Source organism: Bison bison, unplaced genomic scaffold, assembly GCF_000754665.1.
Source record: "Bison bison bison isolate TAMUID 2011002044 unplaced genomic scaffold, Bison_UMD1.0 scf7180017864215, whole genome shotgun sequence".
NCBI lineage: Eukaryota > Metazoa > Chordata > Mammalia > Artiodactyla > Bovidae > Bison > Bison bison.
The window spans coordinates 7273603-7299001 of NW_011494787.1; the positions used below are offsets into that span (position 1 = coordinate 7273603).

Genomic DNA, 25399 nt, shown 5'->3' on the forward strand with positions numbered 1-25399 from the left:
CCCTCTTCCTTCTTCACCAGGGTCTGGTGAGTACTGATGACAGAAAGGACATGACAGGTCTTTAGAACTTTAGAGTGCTAGGTAAACAGAATGCTCTTTTGAAGTGGCTGTACATTGTTGGTGCTGAATAAACATTAAATCACACTCCAGTTTTGAGGCCGAGCAAGAGAGAGCAGTTTATAGTTCATTGGGGAAAGATTTAAATTTCATTCCAGCATTTCTAAGCTAGTGACAAAACACTACTAATTTTCCACAGTCCTACTTCTCCAAGGGGCAATTATCTGTTGCGGGGGTGGGGGGGCAGGAATCAAGGAAAGCTCTTACTCATGAAAGCAGAGTTGTATAATCCAGTGGGGGTCACAGGAAGATGCAGAGGACAGCAGTATATGGGTAAAAAGTGGAACTCAGAGGAGTACAGGGCAGAAATTATAAGGACTATATCTAGACTTTCTATAGATTCAGTCTTACACAGGGAAACAGAAGAAATATTGTGGATTAAATATTATGTTATTTACCCAATAAAATCTACAGAACCTAGTTAAGTCCAATGCCCTAATAAGAGTCTTAGAAATCTAGGCTTTCCATTCTTCTGATTGATGGAGCTCTGTATGCAGCAAATAAGGCTGGGTGCCAGGTTAATACTCTACATATTAAGAAAACTTTCGGGAGTGTGCCATTTTATTATAATTTCATTTCTCCTGTATGCAGACTTCCATTTTTCTTGCCTTTCAACTAGATTAAATACTGTAAATCACAACTTTATTGATAGGAAAGGAGGTATTTGCATTACTCTTGAGAATGCCTTGCCTAAGAGGCCAACTTCACTAATGAAAAGAAAGAGAGTGAAGTTTGCCCAGCCAAATAAATTACTTCCTATGAGAGGGCTGCGCACTGAGATCCGGTGGTATCTAAGTCAAAAAGTTTTTGCCAGGTCATCAACTCTAGAAATGCAATTATCACCCATAATAAGCATGAAAGTAATTTCAAAACCATTGCTAACCTTTGGTATTTTCACTGGCCCTACAGGTCAATTGGAGAAGGGAATGGCAAACCACTTCAGCATTCTTGCCTTGAGAACCCCACGAACAGTATAAAAAAGCAAAAAGATATTACACTGAAAGATCAAACCCCCAGGTCGGTAGGTATCGAATATGCTACCGAAGAGCAGAGAAATAGCTCCAGAAGGAAAAAAGAGGCTGAGCCAAAGCAGAAAACAATGCACAGTCATGGATGTGTCTGGTGGTGAAACTAAAGACTGATATTGTAAAGGACAATATTGCATAGGAACGTGGAATGTCAGGTCCAGGAATGAAGGTAAATTTGAACTGATCAAACAGAAGACGGCAAGAGTGAACTTTGATGTGGTAGGTATCAGTGAACTAAAATGGACGGCAATGGGTGAATAATTCAGATGACCATTATACCTACTACTTCGGATAAGAATCCCTTAGAAGAAATGGAATAGCCCTCAGAGTCAACAAGAGATTCCAAAATCTTGAATCTCTTTGTCATTACTTGGATGCAATCTCAAAAATCAACAGAATGATCTCAGTTCATTTCCAAGGTAACCCATTCAATATCACAGTAATCCAAGTCTATGCACCACTAATGCCACTAATGTCAACCACTAATGCCAAAGAAGCTGAAGTTGAATGGTTCTATGAAGACCTACAAGAAAGACCTAGTAGAACTAACATCAAAAATTAAGCTGTCCTTTTCATTAGAGGGGACTGGAATGCAAAAGTAGGAAGTCAAGAGATACATAGAGTAACAGGCAAGTTTGGCCTTGGAGTACAAAATGAAGCAGGGCAAAGGCCAACACAGTTTTGCCAAGAGAACAACTAGTCATAGCAAACACCCTCTTCCAACAACACAAGAGACGACTCTACAAACGGACATTACCAGATGGCCAATACCAAAATCAGACTGATTATACTCTTTGCAGCCAAAAATGGAGAAACTCTATACAGTCAGCAAAAACAAGACTGGGAGCTGACGACTGTCGCTCAGATCATGAAATCCTTATTGAAGAATTCAGACTTAAATTGAAGAAAGTAGGAAAAACCACTAGGCCATACAGGTATAACCTAAATAAAATTCCTTATGATTATACAGTGGAAATGACAAAGAGATTCAAGGGATTAGATCTGATAGAGTGCCTGAAGAACTATGGACTGAAGTTCATAACAATGTACAAGAGGTGGTGATCGAAACTATCCCAAAGATAAAGAAATGCAAAAAGGCAGAACGGTTGTCTGGGGAGGCCTTACAAATAGCTGAGAAAAGAAGAGATGCAAAAGGCAAAGGAGAAAAGGAAAAATACATCCATCTGAACACAGAGTTCCAAAGAATAGAAAGGAGCGATAAGAAAGCCATCCTAAGTGAATAATGCAAAGAGAGAGGAAAACAATAGAATGGGAAAGACTTGAGATCTCTTCAGGAAAATTAGGGTTACTGAGAGAGCTTTTCATGCCAAGATGGGCACAATAAAGGACAGAAAACGGTATGGACCTAATAGAAGCAGAAGATATTAAGAAGAAATGATAAGAATATATAAAAGAACTATAAAAAAGAGATCGTAATGACCCAGATAACCACGATGGTGTGGTCACTCACCTAGAGCCAGACATCCTGGAATGCAAAGTCAAGTGGGCCTTAGGCAGCATCATTACGAACAAAGTGAGCAGAGCTGATGGAATTCCAGCTGAGCTATTTCCAATCCTAAATGATGATGCTCTGAAAGTGCTGCACTTCATATGCCAGCAAATTTGGAAAACTCAGCTGTGGTCACAGGACTGGAAAAGGTCAGTTTTCATTCTAATCTCAAAGAAGGGCAATGCCAAAGAATGTTCTAACTACCACACAATTGCACTTATTTCACATGCTAGCAAGGTAATGCTCAAAATCCTTCAAGCTAGGCTTCAACAGAATGTGAACCCAGAACTTCCACATGTAAAAGCTGGATTTAGAAAAGGCAGAGGAACCAGAGATCAAATTGCCAATATCCATTGGATCACAGAAAAAGCAAGAGAATTCCAGGGGAAAAAATCTACTTCTGTTTCATTGACTACACTAAAGTTTTTGACTGTGTGGATCATAACAAACTGTGGAAAATTCTGAAAGAGATGGGGCTACCAGACCACCTTACCTGTCTCTGGAGAAACCTGGATACAGGTCAGGAAGCAACAGTTACAGCTGGACATGGGACAACAGACTGGTTCAAACTGAAGGCTGATTGAAAGATTGAAGGTAGGAGAAGGGGACAACAGAGGACAAAACAGTTGGATGGTATCACCGACTTGATGGAAATGAGTTTGAGCAAACTCCATGAGATGGTGACAGACAGGGAAGCCTGGCATGCTGCAGTCCATGGTGTCGCAAAGAGTGAGACACAGCTAAGCAACTGAATAACAACAACAACAGGTTTTACCACCTCATGTTTACTTACGACAGAGAAAAATGTCCCAGAGATGTCCTGTGGTCACTCCATAGCTTTAGCCATATAAGATCCCACAGAATGCAGCACAGAGACAAACACACTCCACTCTGTACCTACCATTAAAATTAATCACTGAGCACTTTCTACTTGTTCAGCTCTGTTCCAGGCAATATATGGGGCAAAGAAAAAAAGGCTTTATGGAAATAGCAGCGATCTAAACTGGGATCTGTTAATAACTAGCTGTTTGACCATAGGAGACTCCATTATTCTCCCCAGAGTTTTATATCATCTCCTTTAAAATGCAGACAATGTGATATACTTGTGTAAGTACATCAATACGAGTACTGATGGAGAGATTACCCAGACCAAGGTACTTGTATGGTCTCTAACCTTCCTTGATTCTATGATTTAGGGAGTTTTCATTCTAGTTGAGGATACAAGCTAAAATGCAGAAAACCATTAGCAAATCCTTAAGCATGGAACTGTTGGATTTACTGAGAGGTTCCAAAACATACAGACAAATAAATAAACAAGGAAAAATAATAAGTTAAGGATGGGATAATTAATAATTGCTTAAAGGAAGAAGGGCTTAGGGTGAGTAGAGTTTACGTAGGTGGCGGGGATAAACTAAACCACTTACCCTGAAGGAAAATCAAATTTAATATAAAAAAGGAAGGGCACACGTATCAGGAAACATTCTGACAAAAAGAGGATGAGTATTACAGACAGAAGCACTAAGGCCTGATGGTTAGATACCCTGAAGGCTTTAAAATTGAGGCCAAGGGGACAAACACTGGAAGCTGATCACAGTTTATTGAGAAAAGTAAGGGACTGATGAAAACCTGTGTTTGCAGAAGAATCCAAACAGAGGTGAAAATCTAGAATGTTAGACCACAGGCTCTACATTATTTACTTTTCATTGCTGGGACTCAATCCAGGGCCTAGCATGAAGTAAGAACTCAATATATGAACAAACAAAGTCAGTTATGCACTGACAAAGCTGTGGAATCGAGTGACAGCAGTAACAAGAAGTCCCTTTACTAAGAGACAGCTTAGGAAATTTACCAAAAAGAAAAATAAAAGAAAGCATAATAATAACTGTAACAGCACTGCAGCCCAATTGGGAGACCACATGTGAAACATAAACATATCTTCTGTGACCGCCCTGTGTCTTCTTTATTCACCCTGAACCCCAGAGTCATCATCACCATCTTTCCTAAATTTGAAGCAACATAACAGCTGTCAACATCTATAGTAAGGCTGTATCTTGTAGTGAAGAATGATGAGTCCAAGGAGTCTACAGTACGGTGGGCCATGATTATAATTACTCATCTTCCTAGAAGCAAAAAAGTGTGTCAAAAGTTTGAAAACAAAGATCCCCTGGGGTTCTCCTTCTAGCACCCAACCTGAGATTGGCTTACCCTATTTAGCTTGCCCTCAGTCCCTTACTGAAGTGCCTGCCTTTCTATTTTTTCTCTCTGCCCCCATTTCAGTTTCACCACAACGCTTAAGACTCAGTTCTTTCATTAAAAATGTCCATAGTAACACATCAGCCCACAGCAATTTTTGAAAAGCCATTGAGCCACCATTAGGAATGTATTCCTTTCATTGTTACTTAACTTCTCCTATGTACAAGTTTCTTGATGGATTAAAATAATATGGATACATATTTTTGTGGAGCTTAAAATTTATACAGTATGAAGTCTTTCTTTAAAAAAATAAAATTAAAAATTAAACACAAAGTTTCTGAGTAACTGGACACCGTAAGGGAAGAATCCTAAAACTTAATATTCACTACAAATTTACTTTTTTTTGACATTTGTTTAATCCCCATAGAATATATAACACAGGGTTATGCATACTATAGTAACTACCCATATTACACTCTTTCCCTTATCAATTCCATCTACAGTTTAAACTATTCCTAACAGGAAAATAGTTGGTTATCCTCAGTAACTCAGATCTTTTTTGAACATTATGTTCTCATATTTACTTGCCAATGGGCAACTCTGCCTGAATAACAGTGGACCTATCCTTACCTAGTGTAGAATGGTTTGCAACCTTTCTAAATAAGAGGATCCTTTTGTTATGAAATACATTTTCTTACCTCTTTTTAATTTAGGAAATGTCTAGCAAAAAAAAATTCAAAACTCTCATATATTCAGAAAATCTTTAATACATTTTTCATCACAATAGTCTACAATTGATATGAAAGAATCTGTTTATTTACATGTGAGATATAGGATGTTTACACATAATGCTTAAGGTATAATATGGGAAGTTTGGACACTTTGCAATGATTTTGTAGCTTCCTAAGAGACTAGGGCTTGGGAATTGGATTGCATAAATCTTTCCTCTTAGGACTAAGATTGAATTTAACTGCGACTTTATCCACAAGGAATTAACTCTGACATATTTAGGACTTTGTTAGATAATTCTTAGGATCTCTTGTCATTATCTTTTAACGAGCTCCATTTTTATTTTGGCATCCACAGACTTTCCATCGGGAAACTGTGACATTCTTGGAAATATTTTCAGCTTTACACACAGATAACCCACTTTGAAATGGGGCTAACTGTGTTCTACTGAAATCCTGACACCTGATCCTTCCCTAATCTGCTTGCCCCGAACTGTCCCTGTTTTTTTCCTTTCTCCCTTGAAATCTCCACTTTTGTTTGCTTGGACTTTCAGAACTCTTTCCAAACTATTACCCAAAATGCCACACTCTGTATTTAAAAGTCATCTGGTTCCACAGACAGAGCCGAGCATCAATGCTTCTTTTACCGTGAACACTGCTAAGGTGATGACAAGGCAATTGGCTAAGTACCTGTCGGCTCAAAAGGAAAGAGACTGGTTTCATACCCTGATAATTGCCGTTTCTAAATTTTAACAGCTGAGCTTTTGGGTAAATTAAAGTCATTTTACAAAAAAAAAAAAAGGATAAAATAAGGAAACATGCCTATGAAAAATAAGAAAACAAAAATGCTGAAGTTGGAGAGAGATTGGGTTTAGCGGGAGGTGGAAGTATGGTTTATCTGGATACACTGAAGGACACAATTTGTTGGGTGACCTCATATTTAGTGAGAGCAGAGGTTATCTGAATAGTAAGAAGAGAAAATAAGACCTTCAAGTTCTGTTACTTCATTTTTTATGAAGAAGGCACTTGATATGAAAAATAAGGGAAAGGAGTACAACAAGGTTGTATATTGTAACCCTGCTTATTTAACTTATGCAGAGTACATCATGCAAAATGTCAAGATGAATGAAGCACAAGCTGGAATCAGTATTGGTGGGAGAAATATAAATAACCTCAGATATGCAGATGACACCACCCTTACAGCAGAAAGCAAAGAGGAATTGAAGAGCCTCTTGAGGAAAGTGAAAGAGGAGAGTGAAAAAGTTGGCTTAAAACTCAACATTCAAAAAATGAAGATCATGGCATCCAGTTCCATCACTTCATGGCAAATAGATGGGGAAACAATGGAAACCATGACATACTTTATTTTCTTGGGCTCCAAAATCAACACAGATGGTGACTGCAATCATGAAATTAAAGGCACTTGCTTCTAGGAAGAAAAGCTATGACAAACCTGGACAGTGCATTAAAAAGCAGAGACATTACTTTGCCTACAAAGTTCCATATAGTCAAAGCTATGGTTTTTCCAGTAGTCATATATGGATGTGAGAGTTGGGACTATATAAAATTGACCAAAGAATTGATGCTTTCAAACTGGAGTGTTGGAGAAGACTCTTGAGAGTCCCTCGGACTACAAGAGGATCAAATCAGTCAATCCTAAAGGAAATCAACCCTGAACATTCACTGGAAGGACTATGCTGAAGCTGAAGCTCCAATACTTTGGCCACCTGATATGAAGAGCCAACTTATTGGAAAAGACCCTGATGCTGGGAAAGACTGAAGGCAGGAGAAGGGAATGACAGAGGATGAGATGGTTGGATGGTATCACCGACTCAATGGACATGAGTTTGAGCAAACTCCAGGAGCGGGTGAAGGACAGAGAAACCTGCGTACCATAGTCCATGGGGTTGCAAAGAGTCAGACACAACTGAATGACTGAACAACAATAATAAACCACTCCTCAGTGTAAGAATAACAGATTTACCCCCTGACTAATAAAAATAAAGTCCATGGCCACTGCTGCCCCACTTCCATTCTGCTGGAGAACATCCCTGATAATACTTCAGGGTCAGCAGAGGGAAGGTTCTTACATCAAACTGTAGGGAGGTGACTGAGTCCTTTCAGGTCTCAGGCAAATTTGAGAAGTTCAAGGCTTAGGGCATCTAAGGCCTCTGTATAGGAAGAGAGTCAACAGGAAGCGTAGACTTGGAGGTAGCATCATGTTTTACTCTTTGTAAACTAGGTAACAATTTCAGCCATGTTGAATAAGAGTTTGAGATAGGGCAGAGATTTGAAAGTTAACGTAAAAAGTCTTGCTTTCAAAATTTATTTTTTATACTAAGTCCTTGTTGGTTATCTATTTCAAATATAGCAGAGTGCACATGTCAATTCCAAACTCCCAATCTATCCCTCCTCCCATCATCCTTCCTCCATGATAACCATAAGTTCATTCTCTGTTAGTCTGTTTGTGTTTTGTAAATAAGTTCCTTTGATTTCATAATTTTTAAATTCAGATGGCAGCAAGATGGCCATAGATTGGATTTCAGGCAAAATTACGTTAACATGAATGCTGAAGTAATAGAGGGAGTCAGAAGATGTAAGTGATGAGCTCACCATTTGACCTGATCAAACTCTATGAAGCTGCATAAATACAAAAGTATCTTTCTAATATCAAATTTTATTTTGATATTTTTCTACATAGGACAATACAACACCTAAATAGATCTTCTGTTTTAATTCTACACAGCCCCTCTCTTGACATGGTTGCAAATTCTCCGGTGGAAAGAAAGTATTAATAGCTAAAAGTATGAATTTTAAAACTTACTAAAAAAAATGAGAAGATCCAATTCTGAATGGAATTGTTTATAAGCAGTCAAAGTTACAAAGGGATATGAGCAAGAACATACATAAATGAGAGTAGAAATTCAGAGTATCACAGAATAGTAGTAGTAGAGACATTGAGAAATCAACCTTCTACTACATAAAGGTTTTTTTTTTTTCCTAAATAACATTTCTCAGTAGTGGTTACCTGGGCTCTACTTAAACATGAAATGACTAACAGCTTACGTCTTCACAAGGAGATCTATTACACTTAGCAGAATAGCAAATGACATTTATAAAATAAATACACACATACCTGCAGATAAGTATATACAGTGGACTCTTGAAAAACATGGAGAAGGCAATGGCAACCCACTCCAGTACTCTTGCCTAGAAAATCCCATGGACAGAGGAGCCCGGTAGGCTTCAGTCCCTGGGGTCACTATGAGTCGGACACAACTGAAGCGACTTAGCAGCAGCAGCAGCTTGAAAAACATGCATTTGAACTGCACAGGTCCACTTATACTTGGATGTTTTCAATAGTTTATACAGTACCACATGATCCTTGGTTGTGTGAATCTGAGTTGTAATTACAGAGATATCTAGGATACAAAGAAACCAAGCACACAAGAGGAAGATTTTCAAACTGCGCTGAGGTTCAGGGCCCCCAACCCCTACACTGTTCAAGAGTCAGCTGTACATAGTCATCCCTAAGTATCCACAGAGGATTGGTTTCAGGACTTCCATCCCATGAATACCAAAATCCACAGATGCTCAAAACCCTTACATTATAAAATGGTGTCATACTTGCATATAACCTACGCACATATTCCCATAGACTTTAAATCATCTCTGGATTACTTAGAATACCAAATACTACACAAATGCTTTGTCAATAGCTGCAAACACAATGTAAATGCTATGTACATAGTTGCCATCACTCTAGTAAATTCAAGTTTTGCATTTTAGAACTTTTGAGGGATTTTTTTAAAAAAGTATTTTCAACCCACAGTTGGTTGAATCCATGGATGCAGAACCCACAGATATGGAGAGACAACTGGAATTGTAGATCCTTCTTATTTTATTCTTATAATAACCTACTGGAATAAGAAGGTAAATAATATTATTGCCATTTTCATTTTATAAATACAGGCCTTGAGGCTCGTAGGGGTAAGTGATTTGCCCATGTTTGCAAAGCTGATAATTGACAGACATGACACTTGGAGCTAGGCCTCCTGGTGAGAAGCTGTGCTATTTCCACTACGTCATTAAAAAATGTTCATCTTTTAAAAAGTACTCAAGTTGATTTGCTTATTTAAACGATGCTTTGTTTAAATTATAAACTACCCTAAGTTCTTTGCCTCTCTTTTCTCTTTTTTTTTGAAATGAGATAGGACATAAACACACACAAACATACGAATAATGTTCTTTTTTATGTATGTTAGTTGCTCAGTCGTGTCCAACCCCGTGGACTGTAGCCTACCAGACTCCTCTGTCCTCCTAGAGAATTCCTCTGGAATTGTCTAGGCAAGAATACTGGAGTGGTTGCCATTCCCTTCTCCAGTTCTCTTTATATAGGGCTACATTTGCCCCCCTACAGCTAGCGCCAATTTTCATCTCATAAACTTGTCGACAAAGAGAATCCTTTTATTTTTGTGTCATACACATGGTAGAAGTTTTGCCTCCTGCTTTCTTTTTATCCAAATATTGAACATGGCCAAGGACAGACAGAGAATCCTCAACCACCATCAATCAGTTTCTCTGGCTTGATTGTTCAAGCCAAAACAAAAATCTAGCTCATTACAGATCCATAATCTGTTCATAAATACGGATTCTGAGAGTGAATGGCATTTCCCTAATTTACTGGAATTTCGTTTGCTTTAAAGAAATTTATTTCCCTTATTATAGTTTGTTTCTAGGGAACCTATGTTGGCGTCTAGTGATTGCTGCTTCCTTTTCAAAATATTCTAGCATTTATATTTTTGCTGTTGTTGCTGATTTAATATTATTTGCCCCTTTTATTTATAACAGGACAATATTGTATGCCACCAATAGAATGAAAAATTTCTATTTTCTACAGGTTTTTAAATGTTAGCAATAATATTTCTACAATCATGCTGTTAAGTTATTTTAGTGACCTAGGTGTAATACATATGAGACTTATAGCTGAACTTATTTATACTACTCAAATCATTTCTTCACATGCCTTAAGTGTTTAAGATTGAAAAGGGTATAAAAGCATAAATATGATCATTTGACTTGATAAATTGAAATTTAACTTAAATTCTTATTCTTCTCTTTTAGTGGCCAGTTTCTCATCTTCAGGAAGATAACTAGACATTTTGGTGACTGAGATGAAAGAAAATAGAAATTTAGTCTAGCATTGGAATCATATATTAAAAAATTGCCTATTTTTTAAACTATTTTTCATTTAGCTAAGATAGTATTAATTTCTACTCCATAATATACATAGAAAAAATATTATAAGATTTCACTTTCCTTTCTTGGAACTCTATGATAACCAACATGTAATAGAAACAAGAAATATTAAGTATGACTTCTTTTTCAAAATAATTCTAGAACTTGCATAGTTACTAATTACAAATAAAACATATTAACCAAAACACATTAAGAAAGCCAGCATGTGATGCTTCTTATATACTGTATATATTCACATCCTTGATAACCTGGAAAACTTGGTTGTTTGCCATAAATTTCCCCAATCATTAGTGCACCAAATTAATTAAGTTCCTATTAGAGTGTGCTATGATCCATGTTCACAATAATATTCACATTTACACTTTGTGTATGCAAATTTTGTGTACATATAAAAGGTACATGTATGCTTTTTCTTTTTATATATAATTATAAATATATGTTGAAATTAAAAATAAAAATGTGTTCAAACACATCTATACAGTACAGATTAATAAGTATATCTGTGACACAAATTGCTTAAACATAACAGATTCTGTATAAACACTTATTATTTTCTGAATATCTATATTTTGAGCTGTTTCATTTTTATATAAGAATTAAGGCAGTAAGATGTGAAAATATTTTTATTTCCTACACTATAACATTTATGGCTTCCCTAGTGGCTCAGTTGGTAAAGAATCCACCTGCAATGCGGGAAATGTAGGTTCAATCCCGAGGTTGGGAAGATCCCTGGAGAAGGCAATGACAACCCACGCCTTGTATTCTTATGTATATGCCAACACTCCTTGTTGGCAACCCAACTCCAGTATTCTTGCCAGGAGAATCCCATGGGCAGAGGAGCCAGGCATGCTACATGGGATTGCAAAGAGTCAGACACAACTGTGAGACTAACTTTCTGTTTCATGACATTTATAATACAGGAGTTTATTATTCTTTTTAATTTGAGCATATCATCATACGATTTATAACATCATGCATTTCATCTGATGTACTCAACCATATTCAAAAATATAATGTCACTTTACCAGACCGACATCTTTGTTTAATAGGCAAGTAGGAATTATACCAGTTTTGGAGGTGAAACTATGGAAACTAATTTCCAACTTTCTACAGACAATACTTTTTGTCGGACTAAAGTCTAAATCTCTTGATTTTCAATCTAGAATTTCTCTAATCTGGTAATATCCTATAGACTTTAGGCAGTTCCTTGTCATGGTGATAATATTAGATATTAATTCATCAGATTAGACACCAAAGATACACGGAAGAATAGAGGTCAAAAGAGAGTCAAATAAAAATCCATTCATATGCTCAGCTCACGATTCAGCAATAGAAAATGCTGATCTTAAGATATGCTCATACAATTGCATCATGAACATACACAAGATGACAACAAGCTTTGGTTATCTCAAGATGAAAGTCAGCCACAAACTGGCAGCCATATGTGATTCAAACTCCATAAAATAAACAGCCCTGATGCAGTATGTTAGAATGAGATGAAGAAGCACAAAAATTAGGAACAAGAAAACCAATTATTTTTCACAATCAGTGTTTTCACATGTATTTTGGTTACTTATGACTTCGTACTGAACTGCATCACTTTCATTGTTATCTTTTGTTTCTAGAAGGATAGTGTGACAAACAGTAACATGTCTAAAGCACAGCTTCAGAAAGGATGTTATTAACTTTCAAAAACTTCAAGATACAGACATTCAATATAGAAACACATCATCAAAGATTACAACAGGATAAATATTTATGCATTATTGTATGAGAATCTGGGTTGCATTTCCCCTCTGACCTAATACAAACAATGCCCTTGTGCATTATGGCAAGATGTACAAAAGGGAATTTGGGATTATTACAAAGCCCACTGTACAGTCAAGCTGGAATTTCTCCAGGAGTGAGTAATGAACCCTACACTGCAAAACTCAGGTAGGCATCATTGTTCAGTGTGAATAATTACTTTGAGTCAAATGAGTATGAGTGTTCTGCCCCTTGCCTCATTTCACACCAAAGGAGAACAGATAAGGTGCACAACAATCCTGCTCCCAAATCCCCAACTTAGTCCCTGAAAGTTCATGGCCACCAATAGAGGGAGAAAGTCTCAGCGGTTTCCAGAAAGTATATCCTTTAACAGGCAGCTGCTGCGAGGCTGAGCTCTTCAGACTGTGGATATGCCTCACTTCAGGAGCACTGAAGGTCTCTTGGCTCGGTCACAAGCTGCTCATCTCTCAGAGGAAACTGCATAATTGTCTGGGCCATGTGACTTCAGTATTGCGATTCTCCTAAAATACCCTATTTGACCTTCTCTAGAGAGCTGTCCTTGAAAATAGCTGCAATGAGAAATGTTCAAAGTATTGATATTTCTAGCAAAACCCCCTAATCCACCTCACTAATGATCAGAAAACAATCAATTTCTTATTTTACTACATCTTCTTTACCACACATCCATGATCACTCTAGGGCTGGATGATTCCACCACTAACATAACTTGCTTCACCCATGTCTCCTTCTAATTTGTTTCTTCTTTCATAAACCAATATCTGCTCAGCTTGATTTACAGTATGACTATCCCTCTCTGCTCAATTCAGTGAGCAAATATTTATCTGAGCACCTATGGGTTATAGGCTAAAAATACTGGAATGAAAAGGTAACATAGATGAGACACGTGACTTTGAAGAGCAAGATACAAGTGAGTATAACTTTTAAGTGTAGTAAATGCTACACTGAGATATGCATATACTGAAGTGATCCCACTTCTGGGTATATATCTGAAGGCAACAGAATTACTATCTCAAAGAGATCTCCACACTCCTGTATTCTTTGCAGTATTATTCAAAATAGCTAAGTCATGGCAACAAACTAAGCATTCACAGATGTAAGAATGGATAAAGAAAGCAGGAGACCTTTATCTACATACACACAGTGGAATATTATTCAGCTATTAAAAAAATAAGAAAATTTTGCCCTCTGCAACAATGTGAATAAACCTGGAGGACGTTATGCTAAATTAAATAAGCTAGACAGATAAAGATAAATTCTGTATTGTCTTACCTACATGCAGAATCTAAGAAAGTCAAAGTCATAGAGGCAGAAAGCAGCATGGTGATTGTGAGGGGCTTGAGGGGCGGCAGAAATGGGGAGATATTAGTCAAAGAGTACAGATTTTCAGTCATAAGATGAATAAGTTTGGGGAATATAAAGCACAGCATGGTGACTATGGTTTTTATATTGTATATATGAAGTTTTCTAGGTAAATCAATCTTCAGTGTTCTCTCTCTCTCTCTCTCACACTCACACACACAAAGATAACCATATGAGGTGATGAATGTGTCAATTGATTTTAGCCATCTTTTCACAGTTGATACATATATCACATCATCCCTTTGTATACCTTAACTATATGCAATTTTGTCAACTACATTTCAGTTAAGCTGGAGGGCAGTGTACAGAGTGGCTGTTGGTGATAATAAATAAGATATTGAGGAAAATTAGGGAAGATTACCTGAAACAGACAAAACCAGAACTAACCTGGAGCCTACAAAGAGCAGCATAGAGGCAACCCAACAAAGAAGTGTAAAGGGAGGGGTGGAGAGGGGAAAGAAGAGGTTCCAGGCAGGGAGAGCATCATGAAGAAAGGAAAGAACCAGCACTGTGTGTGCACACACACCAGCGTGCTCAAGGGCACCGACTGTAAGTGGTTCTGAATTAGTGGACACAGTGAAGTAGCAGGTCATGGAGCATCATACAGGCCAAGGGGCTCTGATGTTACGTTGTGAATGATGAGAAGCCTTTGAAGGATCTGGGGACATTTCTAGATTAACACTGAAAGACAGTAGGCTTGGGCTAGTCAGGTGAGCTCAGATCCATGGTTCTGCCAACTATCTGGAGTCTGGAAAGTCTAAGTAGACTAAAGAGGTAATCTAGTAAGGTTACCTATGGCAAGGAGAAGCAAGTAGTGTCATTCCTACTTCATTGCAGACCTTTGTCTTCATCTTTACCCCACAAAGCTGGACTGGGTTTACGATCCTGAACTTATATAGTGAAAGTATAAAAAGATGGGTTTCAGCATTCTGAGATGAATCTCCGTGTCACCCCTTGTTACAACAGCTTTGACAGAACTTCAGTTCTAGAGACTACATCCTTCTCTTTTACTCCTTGAACGAGTTACTTATCTTGGCAATATGTCTGGAGAATATCCCTTATTACTGAGGACTCTGTCCTGTTCAAGCCAGTGTTTAAGCCAAGGACTCTTGTTGCTTTTCCGAGCCTCAGTCTAGAGACTAAGTCTCTGCTAGGAGCTGAGACCTCCCTGTAACACTGCCTGCCACCTGGGGGGGGTCTCAGTGAAAGCTGCTGACCTGCTATTTTCCCCTTACTGCGTGCTCTGCCCTTTTCTTGGTGTTCCGTGTTGTACCTCCCGTGGCTCTGCCACTTACTAGGTAAGAAAGCTTCATGAGACCTTGTCCTCATGCCACACCAGAAACTCCCTAGGCACCTGCAGCAGGGCATAAGTGCCTGCAGTGCCTCCACCATCCCCAGAGACAGGTCTAGATCTATTCCTAGTTCCCCCAGTTTACCACCATCAGTCCCAACTATTAGCCCAGAGTAACTTTTGTACAAATTAGAAAAAAATAAAATAAAAAATCTACCTTCACTGAAAGAATCTGATACAAGTAACAGTGTCTTCAAAGACTGAGTACCCTTTGAGACTGTGCAAAGGAGAGCCTGCCAACTGACGCCACAACCTTACTGCAGCCATCCTAGTCGAGTCTCCAAGAAGGACAAATCATAGGAGACTTAAACCAAGCAGAAGGTCACAAGTGGTCATTAGAAGGTAGTAGAGCTTAGGAACCCAAGAGAAGTACTGGGCCAAAGAATTTTCGGATAAGAAAGAAACCAGGTAAGAATTCAAATAAGAATTCTGAGTAACAGGTAGGGGTATCAGAAGCAGGAAGGAAAGGCTTAAAAACAAAAGGAAACAAAAGTTGTTGAAGGCAGGAGATCTCTGCAGAGTTTCCACCAAGTATAAGAATAGCTTTGAGAATATGATACAATGGAGGCTACACAAAAAGAAAATCCATCTGGCTCAGATAGACAGCAAACATGGGAAAGATGCATTTCCTGAAAAGTCCCTCCTTGATCAGCACTACCTGGATGATCCTCTGCAGGCAAGTTCAGTTTTGATATGCAGGGCTGAGAAAGTGAAGAGAGGAGAGTAAGGAGGAGAGAGAGAAAGGGTGGTGAGAAGAGAGAAGGGCGGGGCAACAATAGAGAAGAAAGGAGGCAAGGGGAGGGGAAGGGAAGGACAGGGAGAGGAGGAAAGAGAGGGCAGAATCAGGGAAGGAAGGGAAAGAGGAAGAGATGTTTTACCAATTTTTAGAGGGGCAACAATGGCATATCATGGTATAACAAGAAAACAATTTCAGGGGTACTGTGGAATAAAGAACTCTGAAATGAGAAATAGGAGACATCTATTCTAGTTCTCAAATAGTCACTCAAATCTTTGGACAACCAATTAAATTTTTCTCTTCTCAGTTATATCACTTTAAAAGAAAATGGTAGACTGCCTAATCTCCAAGACCTTTCCTAGTCTAAATTTCTACAAATTTACCCAGAGTAATTAACAAACTCTGAAGCAACGTGTTTTCTTCTGAAAGGTTAATCACTCATTAACTTGAGATTATGTTTTGATTACAGGTGACTACAAAAATGTGTTCATTCATCCTGCACTCCTGATACCAAGCTCAATCTATACCCTAAGATACACATTACTTTAAAGGGCTTGAAAAGGCCAGTCCTGGTGTCTGAGTGATTCCCTGGGCCCAGCAAAGGGACCAAGTTTCCAGAGCCTTGAAGACAAGGGTTAACACCCCAAAATACGGACTCATTTTCCACTCTACCTTCATTGGCCGAGCAGCTGCCAAGAACAAAGGTCGCATCTCCCAATACCTGGCAAACAAATGCAGTATTGCCTCACGAATCGATTGCTTCTCTGAGGTGCCCACCAGTGTTTTTGGGGAGAAGCTTCGAGAACAAGTTGAGGAGCGGCTGTCCTTCTATGAGACTGGAGAGATTCCCCGAAAGAATCTGGATGTCATGAAGGAGGCAATGGTTCAGGCAGAGGAAGCGGCTGCTGAGATTACTAGGAAGCTCGAGAAACAGGAGAAGAAACGCTTGAAGAAGGAAAAGAAAAGGCTGGCTGCGATTGCCCTGGCTTCTTCAGAAAATAGCAGTGCCCTGGAGGAGTGTGAGGAGACAAGTGAAAGACCCATAAAGAAGAAAAAGCAAAAGCCCCAGGAGGTTCTTCAGGAGAATGGAATGGAAGACCCTTCTGTGTCTTTTTCCAAACCCAAGAAAAAGAAATCTTTTTCCAAGGAAGAGCTAGTTAGTAATGATCTTGAAGAGACAGCTGGTACTGGAAGTCTTCCCAAGAGGAAGAAATCTTTTCCCAAAGAGGAACCAGTTACTGACCCTGATGAGTCAGAAAACAAGAGGGTCCCCAAGAAAAAGCGGAAATTGTCTCCCAAGGAGGAGCCACTCAGCAGTGGACCTGAAGAGGCTGCTGCCAGCAAGAGCAGCGGCTCCAAGAAAAAGAAAAAGCTCTGAAAGCTATCCCAGGAAAGTTAGAATGAACCCTAGTGGGGCATAACTTAACACAGGTATTCCCCAACCCATTCCCTAGAGCCCAATAAAAATAAAAACAAATTCAAAAAAATAAATAAATAAATAAAGGGCTTGAAAAGAATTGATACAAACATCTTAGAGCAAATGGCCAACTTTCTATTTTTATAGGAATACAAATAAAACGCTTAGTTTACAGTTTTCTAATTTTATAAAAGTTATTTCCTACTGTGAATATAATGATAAAAATTTTACTAAGAGATTACATTTTATGCCATTTTACAGTTTACAAAACAGTTGGATACATAGTATCTCATTTGATCATAGGCATAGCTTGCGTAGTAGGTCAAGTAAGTGTCACTTACACACATTTAATAGATCTGACTCTTTCAGGATGTTTAGATCTTGGTCTTCTGACTACAGTTGGCTCTCTGTATCCACAGATTCTGCATCCATGAATTCAACCAACTGAAGATTGAAAATATTTGGAAGAAAAATTCCAGAAAGTTCCAAAAAAGCAAAGCTTGAATTTGCCAGGGCACTGGCAACTATTTACATAGCATTTACATTTTATTTACAACTATTAACATAGCATTTACATTATATTAGGTATTATAAGTAATCCAGAGATGACTTAAAGTATACTGAGGCATGTGCGTATGTTACATGCAAATACAATTCTGTTATATATAAGAGACTTGAACACCTGCAGATTTAGGTATAGAAGGTGTTCTTGGAATGAATCCTCACAGATATCATGAGACAACTCTACTTTCTGAACATTCTAAACTTATACCCTTGATAAAAAAAATTCTTTATCTTTGACATAAACATTTGCCTATTAGTTTCAGGTCGACTGATCACCATGTAAAGTTGAGATGAATTCTGCAAACATCTAGCTATTATTTTGTAGATCATATTTGTGGCAAACACGACAACAGAAGTACACAGAAGTAAGCCTATTTGAATAAGACCAAAGACATTTTCCTTGACTAAAGTCTCTTTTCCGCCATTAAAAAAAAAAAAATCTAAAACCGTTTTGTATCTTTTGTGTCTTGGCTAACATAAATGAAAGAGAGAACACAAGACAACAGGACATGAAAAATCAAGCTTTAATGCTGTTTCAGGAGATATTATATAAATTGGATCCATATTAAAATAAAATCACTCTATTTTCCATGACACTGTAGGGATGAGATTGTGTGGTGAAGAAATGGATCTATGATGATCTCCTTCCTCTCTCTCAATTGAATTTGTACATCTATGCTGTTGAAATATTTCCCAAACTGCACACATGACTACACTTTTTCCTACATATCTAGAAAATGCTGCCCTGAACATGGTTTGTAAAAAATTTTTCAACCAGTAAAGCAGTAGTTCTCAACTCTGTACACATCAGATCATTTTTTTAAATACCTACACCCAAGCCCCATCTCAAACTAATTCAATCAGGATTTCAGAGAGTAGGGAATATGTGGCTTCATTCTTTTTAAAAAGGCTTCCAGTAGAATATAATGTTCAGCCACGGTTATGAACTCTCTGCAGCACCATTTCTCCAACTCTAATGTGCTTATGAATCACTTGGGATCTTGTTAAATGCAGATTCTGATTCAGTAGGCCTGGGACAGGCTCTGAGATTTTGGAATTTAGCAAGTGACTATCAGATACTGAAGATGCTCATCTACAGAAGACACGTGTAGCAGCCAGAGTGGGTGGTTCTCAAAGTGTGGCCCAGTCCCGCAGCATCAGCACTATCTGAGTACTTGCTAGGAATGCAGACTTCAGCCCCCTGAAATTTACTGAAATCAGAAACTCTGAAGATGGGGTCCAGGTAGTCTGTGTTTTTAATGAGCACTCCAGGTAATTTGGGCTTCCCTGCAGGCTCAGCTGGTAAAGAATCTACCCGCAATGCAGGAGACCTGGGTTCAATCCCTAGGTTGGGAAGATCCCCTGGAGAAGGGAACAGCAGCCCACTCCAGTATTTTGGCCTGGAGAATTTCATGGACTATATAGTCCATGGGGTCACAAAGAATCAGACACAACTGAGTGACTTTCACTTTTTCACTTTTCAATTTGGATACACCTTCAAGTTTGAGAAACATTGGTCAAAAAAAGAGCTCCCTAGAGTCTAAACAATTGGCTACATGTAGTTAGAGAAAAACTGACACTTTCTGCTTTATGTAGCAGTTTATGATTTACCAAACTGAACTACTTTATCTCTTACGGGGTGTTTAAAACAACCCTATATCTGATCTGATCTGATGACAGAATAACTAAAGCAGGTAATTTCATCATTTTATAAATGAAACCAGCAACTCAAAATATTTAAGAGATGTTTTCAAAGCCATGTAGCATACAAGGACAGATCCAAAGTTATAGTCCAACACTCCTGAGTTATACAAAGTAACAGGCAGGATATTCACAGAAGAGCAAGACCAATGGTCATAAGGGTACCTGAAAGGGTAGGCTTTTGGGGCTCCGGTGATAACAGCAAGGGGTGCCTTGCTGCAGGAAACCTCCTACCAGCTGAGTCACAGACATTGGTACTTGGAGCTCTAAGAGACCACATTAACGCACTAATTTTTTTTTTTTTTTTTTTGCCTGAATTTGCTATTATGCCCACATAATGCTCACCGGCTTCAAGAAACACAAATGTTTAACCCTCACCAACTGATTTAGTAGATGAGTCAGTCATCTTTGGTTGTTCACACCACAGTTCTAAAAATAATTCATTCAAAGTCAAAGTGCACAGGACAATTAGCTTAACTGTGTTGTATGTATGTGTTTCATACTTACAGAAACACAAATTACCACAGTTTGCGTTTGTTACATGAGATTTGCTGCTGTGTTCCTCAGGACATAAATGAACAGTAAGTGATATAAATGCATAAACATCTTTAATGATGTATATGGGATCTCTTTGGAAGGAATGATGCTAAAGCTGAAACTCCAGTACTCTGGCCACCTCATGCAAAGAGTTGACTCATTGGAAAAGACTCTGATGCTGAGAGGAATTGGGGGCAGGAGGAGAAGGGGACGACAGAGGATGAGATGGCTGGATGGCATCACTGACTCGATGGACGTGAGTCTCAGTGAACTCCGGGAGTTGGTGATGGACAGGGAGGCCTGGTGTGCTGCAATTCATGGGGTCGCAAAGAGTTGGACACGACTGAGCGACTGAACTGAACTGAACTGAACTGATGATATGCTATATTCTTAGACAACAAATATTCACTCCACTATTTACTAAATATATTTGAGACAGGACTTAATGGGCAAAATAATCAGTCCTTAAAGTATCAGTAATAACCCATATATTTTGATTACCTTTAGTGAGTTAGCTACAGAAAAAGAAAACTTTCTCAAACTCTCCCTGTATAAACATAAAGTTTGTTTTCAAATAATAAATAATTATAAGTGGTAGAAAAATCACATATTGTGTCAGGAGTTTGATTGTTGACAGTTTCTTTGTGAATGTAGGCGTGCCAGATGCTTTATAGAAGAGAAGCCATTTTTTCCCTTGAAATTTGCACAAAATTTTTACATTTTGCTGTCAAATAATCACATCTTTTTAATGTCTCTTCTTTTTCTTTTACTGTAGAAACAAACAAGGAAATAAAGACCAAGAATTTTGAAAAACTAAACATTTAACTATTTTAAACATAGATACTTAGTTTCTTATACCTAACACTTACTAGGTACATTTACATTTAAATGGGAAAAATCTGATCACCATAGAAAGTATTATAATATCCTGAAAGCATCAAATACGGTCAGACTAGTGAAATAAATGCAATTTCAATACCCCCAATTTTAAATATTTAAAGTCACAACACAAATGTGTACTCTCTGCATCTCACCATACATGTACTTAGGGAATATGTCCAGATATGCATATATGTCATTCTACAAAGTTACCGTATGAGCAGATATATTGGAATTAACTATTTTATAATTATCTTTCCAGACATATGCTGCTAATATTGAAAATACTGTTTGTGGGACTGTTAAAAATGAAATCTTAAAGGCCAGATTGGAACATTATTTCCACTCTTCCTTTAATTTATCAAAATGTCTGCATGGTTTCAACCTGCCAAGATTCATCAGGAAGTGAATCCCTATGGGAGCCTGAGTACAAGGAGGAGGGTTAGAAGGACCAGGGCTAGAAACTCATCCAATCATTGATGAACTCTTCCACTTGTGGGTAGTGGTCGTGAGGTGGCTTCAGAAAAGCAACCGAGACTTCCCCTCAAATGGACATGAGTCTGAGCAAACTCTGGGGAATGGTGAAGGACAGGGAAGCATGGGGCGCTGCAGTCCATGGGGTTGCCAAAAGTCGGACACGACTGAGTGACTTAACAACAACAAGGTCAGGTGGATAAATGTGCCTCATTCTTTACTGCGCAAACCAATGTCAACGCAGATTCTGGTCCAGTAGGATGTAGGAAGGCAACCCAGGTGCTGCTGCTTCTGCCTCTGGTCTCTGACACACACTCTGATCCTTTGCCTTTGAGATGGAAGTTGGTGCTGTGGTTTCCTTTCATTCTCACAGGCTCTTATAGAGGTGCTCAGAAAGATCTAGAATTCCTTCTGGGAAACAACAGGGTTAGGCAGGTATACATGAATTCTTTCTCTTTCCAACTAGTTTTGTCACCTTCATTCTATAGTCTTTTATTTTTTACAAAAGATAGAAATTAGAGAACAAGACACCAAGACTTGTATATGCTCTCCTATCAAGACACACATTTATATCACAGACCATAATCATACAAAAATATGCATCAATTACGCCCAAAAAAACACTTGCTCATGGAAGTAAGGCAGTGAAGGTAGATGTTTTGGGGACAGTCAGCCAAGCTCCCGTCACTGGACCACCAGAATTACAAACCTCCCTTGTCTCTTGTTGCCATTTCAGATCATTCAGGGCCACAGACTCACTGAGAGAGGACGTTTTTTCCCTTTGCCATTTCACTTTCTCCGTGCCAAACATCTACTGTGGCTTCCAATGAATCAAGTTCTCCTTCCTCTCCTCCCCTGGAAGCTCATGCTCCCAGTAAAATGTCACAAATAAAGTGGAAGCAAGCCTTTCCCAGGCTAGACTTGTAAACAGAAAGCAAGAGTGCCATTCTTCAGCAGGAAACTGACCCACAAAGCTTACTGGACTCAGTTAAAGAGATTGAGAAGAAGGTCAGCTAAGAAAACAAAGGGAACTCTCTCCATAGTTACTTCTGATAGAGCTCCACGAACCCAAAAATAAAGCCTTGTCCAAAGCAAAGGAAAAAAAAAAGGGGGCACATTAGGTGAGGTCTGGGAAAGCAATGGACTCTCTCAGGTGACTTCTTTACATGCACTATTTGTCTACCTTCTCTCTCCCAGAGAATAACTGCTTCTATATTTATTCTCTATTCTCACAATCTACCATTTCCACATTGCAATGTCTACTAAAGTGTAGTGCTTAAAGAAAACTCTATTTCTTTTGAGACACAGAAGTATGTACATATCATATATAGATATTTATGTAGTGAGACTGCCTCTCATAGACATAGATTTCTATGCATACAGTGCACAAAAATATAAACATTCCTTTTTTTCCTTCTAAATTAGCATTGACATGCTTATCTAACTCTTGGATAACTGTAGCTTAAGACATAGGTGATGCTGAATTACAAAGACGTTACAAAGTTCATGGACACATAAATAAAAACTTATACACCCAGAGTATTCACTTTTCCCATATTCATTTTTAAAATCAGTGAAAACAAATCTTTCTAAGAATAGCATAAATTTACAGAGAATGCTTCCCTTGTAAAGGGTTAATGATGTTAGGGAATATGAATGCTAGCAGTTAAGGTGACATGCTTGCAAAACATTTTCTGCATTATGTCCATATCCCTTTGCAAACAGATAAATTACTCTATAAATCTTATTACTCCGTGTGGATAAATCACACTTGCAGGTTTTACAGGGCTGGAGAGCTGGAAGGGAAAATATGCTTTGGATAGTAGGATCTTTGGGATTCATAATCTAGTGCTCAGAAAATGAAGAAAGGGATACTTACACATTAGGATTTTCTTAGTTTTTATACTCCACAGCAACACACACACACACAACACAACATGCACAATATACACATTCCTCTCTAACAAGGCAAGCGATCCCAAAGCAGGACACCATGACAGCCAACCAAATTTATTTCTGAGGAAAGGAAGGAAAACTTTGCTGCTGTAGGCAGCTCTGCTACAGAACTGCTCCCTGATGCCTCAGGGTTTATGCACTATCAGCTCCTTGCACACAGATTAGAGGCTTCTTTTCTATAGGATGCTGCTTTTTATTGCCACAACAAGCAATATTAGCTAGCCAGACAGACTGACACTAGGTCATTTCATTTGGATGAAATAAGATTTTAAAGGATCTCCAAGGAGAACATTTTCTTTCATTCTTTTTTTTTTTTTTTTAATGTTTTTAGTATCTGATAGAAATTCAAGGAAAGCTATAAAAAGAGACAAGGGATATATGCAGTGGATAGAGAAGGGAAAGAGAGAAAAGAAATGCAGAAAAACAGGCTAGGAGCTTTTTAGAAACAGAATTATGGCTAGGTTCCATCCGAGTTTCTCCAGCTCACTGTCCCTTATAGGGGTCAAACTCCAAGGACTTGGGACTCTTCCTTTACAAATTTCAATCCCAAATTATATTTCAGAGTTTGGCAGAACTGCATAGAGATGAGATGTTGAGGTCAATAATCAATTTGAAATATCCATTTTATGCCAGGTTAATTATTTCCTAACCTCTGTGCTTAAGACTACTATTCTTAAATAACAGCAATTTGGCAAGTTCCTTTTTTTCTCCTCTTCATTCTTGTGTTGAAGGCTACATACCAGAAAAGGCTCAGTAACTAACCAAAGTTCTAAAGATTGATTTACTGTCCTCCATGTCAATTAGAAGATCCTTAGGAAAAGTCTCCTAACCAAACTACTGTTGGGGCAGAGTGAGAGCCTTTATGTACATATCCACACGCACATACACACGGACACCACGGAGAATGCAATCCTGTGTACACTCTCTAAAAGCCAGAACCAACAACTCTTCTTTCTCAATTAAGGAACCCTAACAAAACTCTTACGCAAAGCATCTCCAGTCACAAAAGCAATACCGCCCTAATGTCACTAACACCGTAGATGAAGCTATGCTTTCTCAGTAAGAGAAACAAGATATGAAAAACCAAACAACATTTAATCAACCCTGCTGGTCCTGGACAGGGACCAGAATCCCCTTGAGATTTGTTGGCAGATATTTCGACCCGACCGTAAAAGGCGCACGAAAGCGCGCGCGCGCGCGCGCGCGGACACACACACACACACACACACACACACGCACACCCTCCACAAGCCTGCAGCATCAGGAACTGGAGTTCAAGGAGAACACACATCCACACACACTTAAGCGCCTCAGAAAAGTTGCCCGAAAGCCCTACCTGAGGATGGCCGTGTCCCCCTGCCTCACGGTGATGTTGTCGGTGCCTCGGTTAAAATCCACGCTGCGGACGGGCAATCCTGTGGGAAGAAGGCAGAGCAATCTCAGTAGGACCAGAGGCAACTGTTTCCGATCAGGCTGAACTCTGGCGACCATGGTGGCCACGCCGAGGTGCGGGGTCGGGGCTACTCTGGAGGGCGTGTGTGTGCGCGCTGCTCGCCGAGCGGGCTTTACCAACGGAGGGCTTTCATCCACAGCAGAGGCGGAACGCTGTCTGCCAATCTGAGGTCCTTTCCACTTTGCCTCTCTCTTTCCCTCGCTCAGTCTCTTCTCCCTCTAAGACTTCACAAAGCCCTCATAAAACCCGAGCTGAGGTGGGAAAAAGTCAAAGGAACACAATTTTAAAGGTCAGAGTACAAATATAAAACCCTCCAGGAAAGATGGAGAGAAGGCGGCAAAAAGGAAGG

General features: G+C 38.8%; 1 protein-coding gene across 1 annotated transcript in view; it reads right to left on the minus strand.

Moving 5' to 3' along the window:
* LSAMP (limbic system-associated membrane protein) overlaps nucleotides 1-25393 on the minus strand; it is a 713821-nt gene extending 688428 nt beyond the window's left edge. Inside the window, exon 1 of the mRNA XM_010845361.1 lies at nucleotides 24934-25393. Coding sequence (XP_010843663.1) covers nucleotides 24934-25088 — 155 coding nt within the window. The 5' untranslated portion in view covers nucleotides 25089-25393. The remainder of the gene's footprint in view (nucleotides 1-24933) is intronic.
* Nucleotides 25394-25399: the final 6 nt, after the last annotated feature.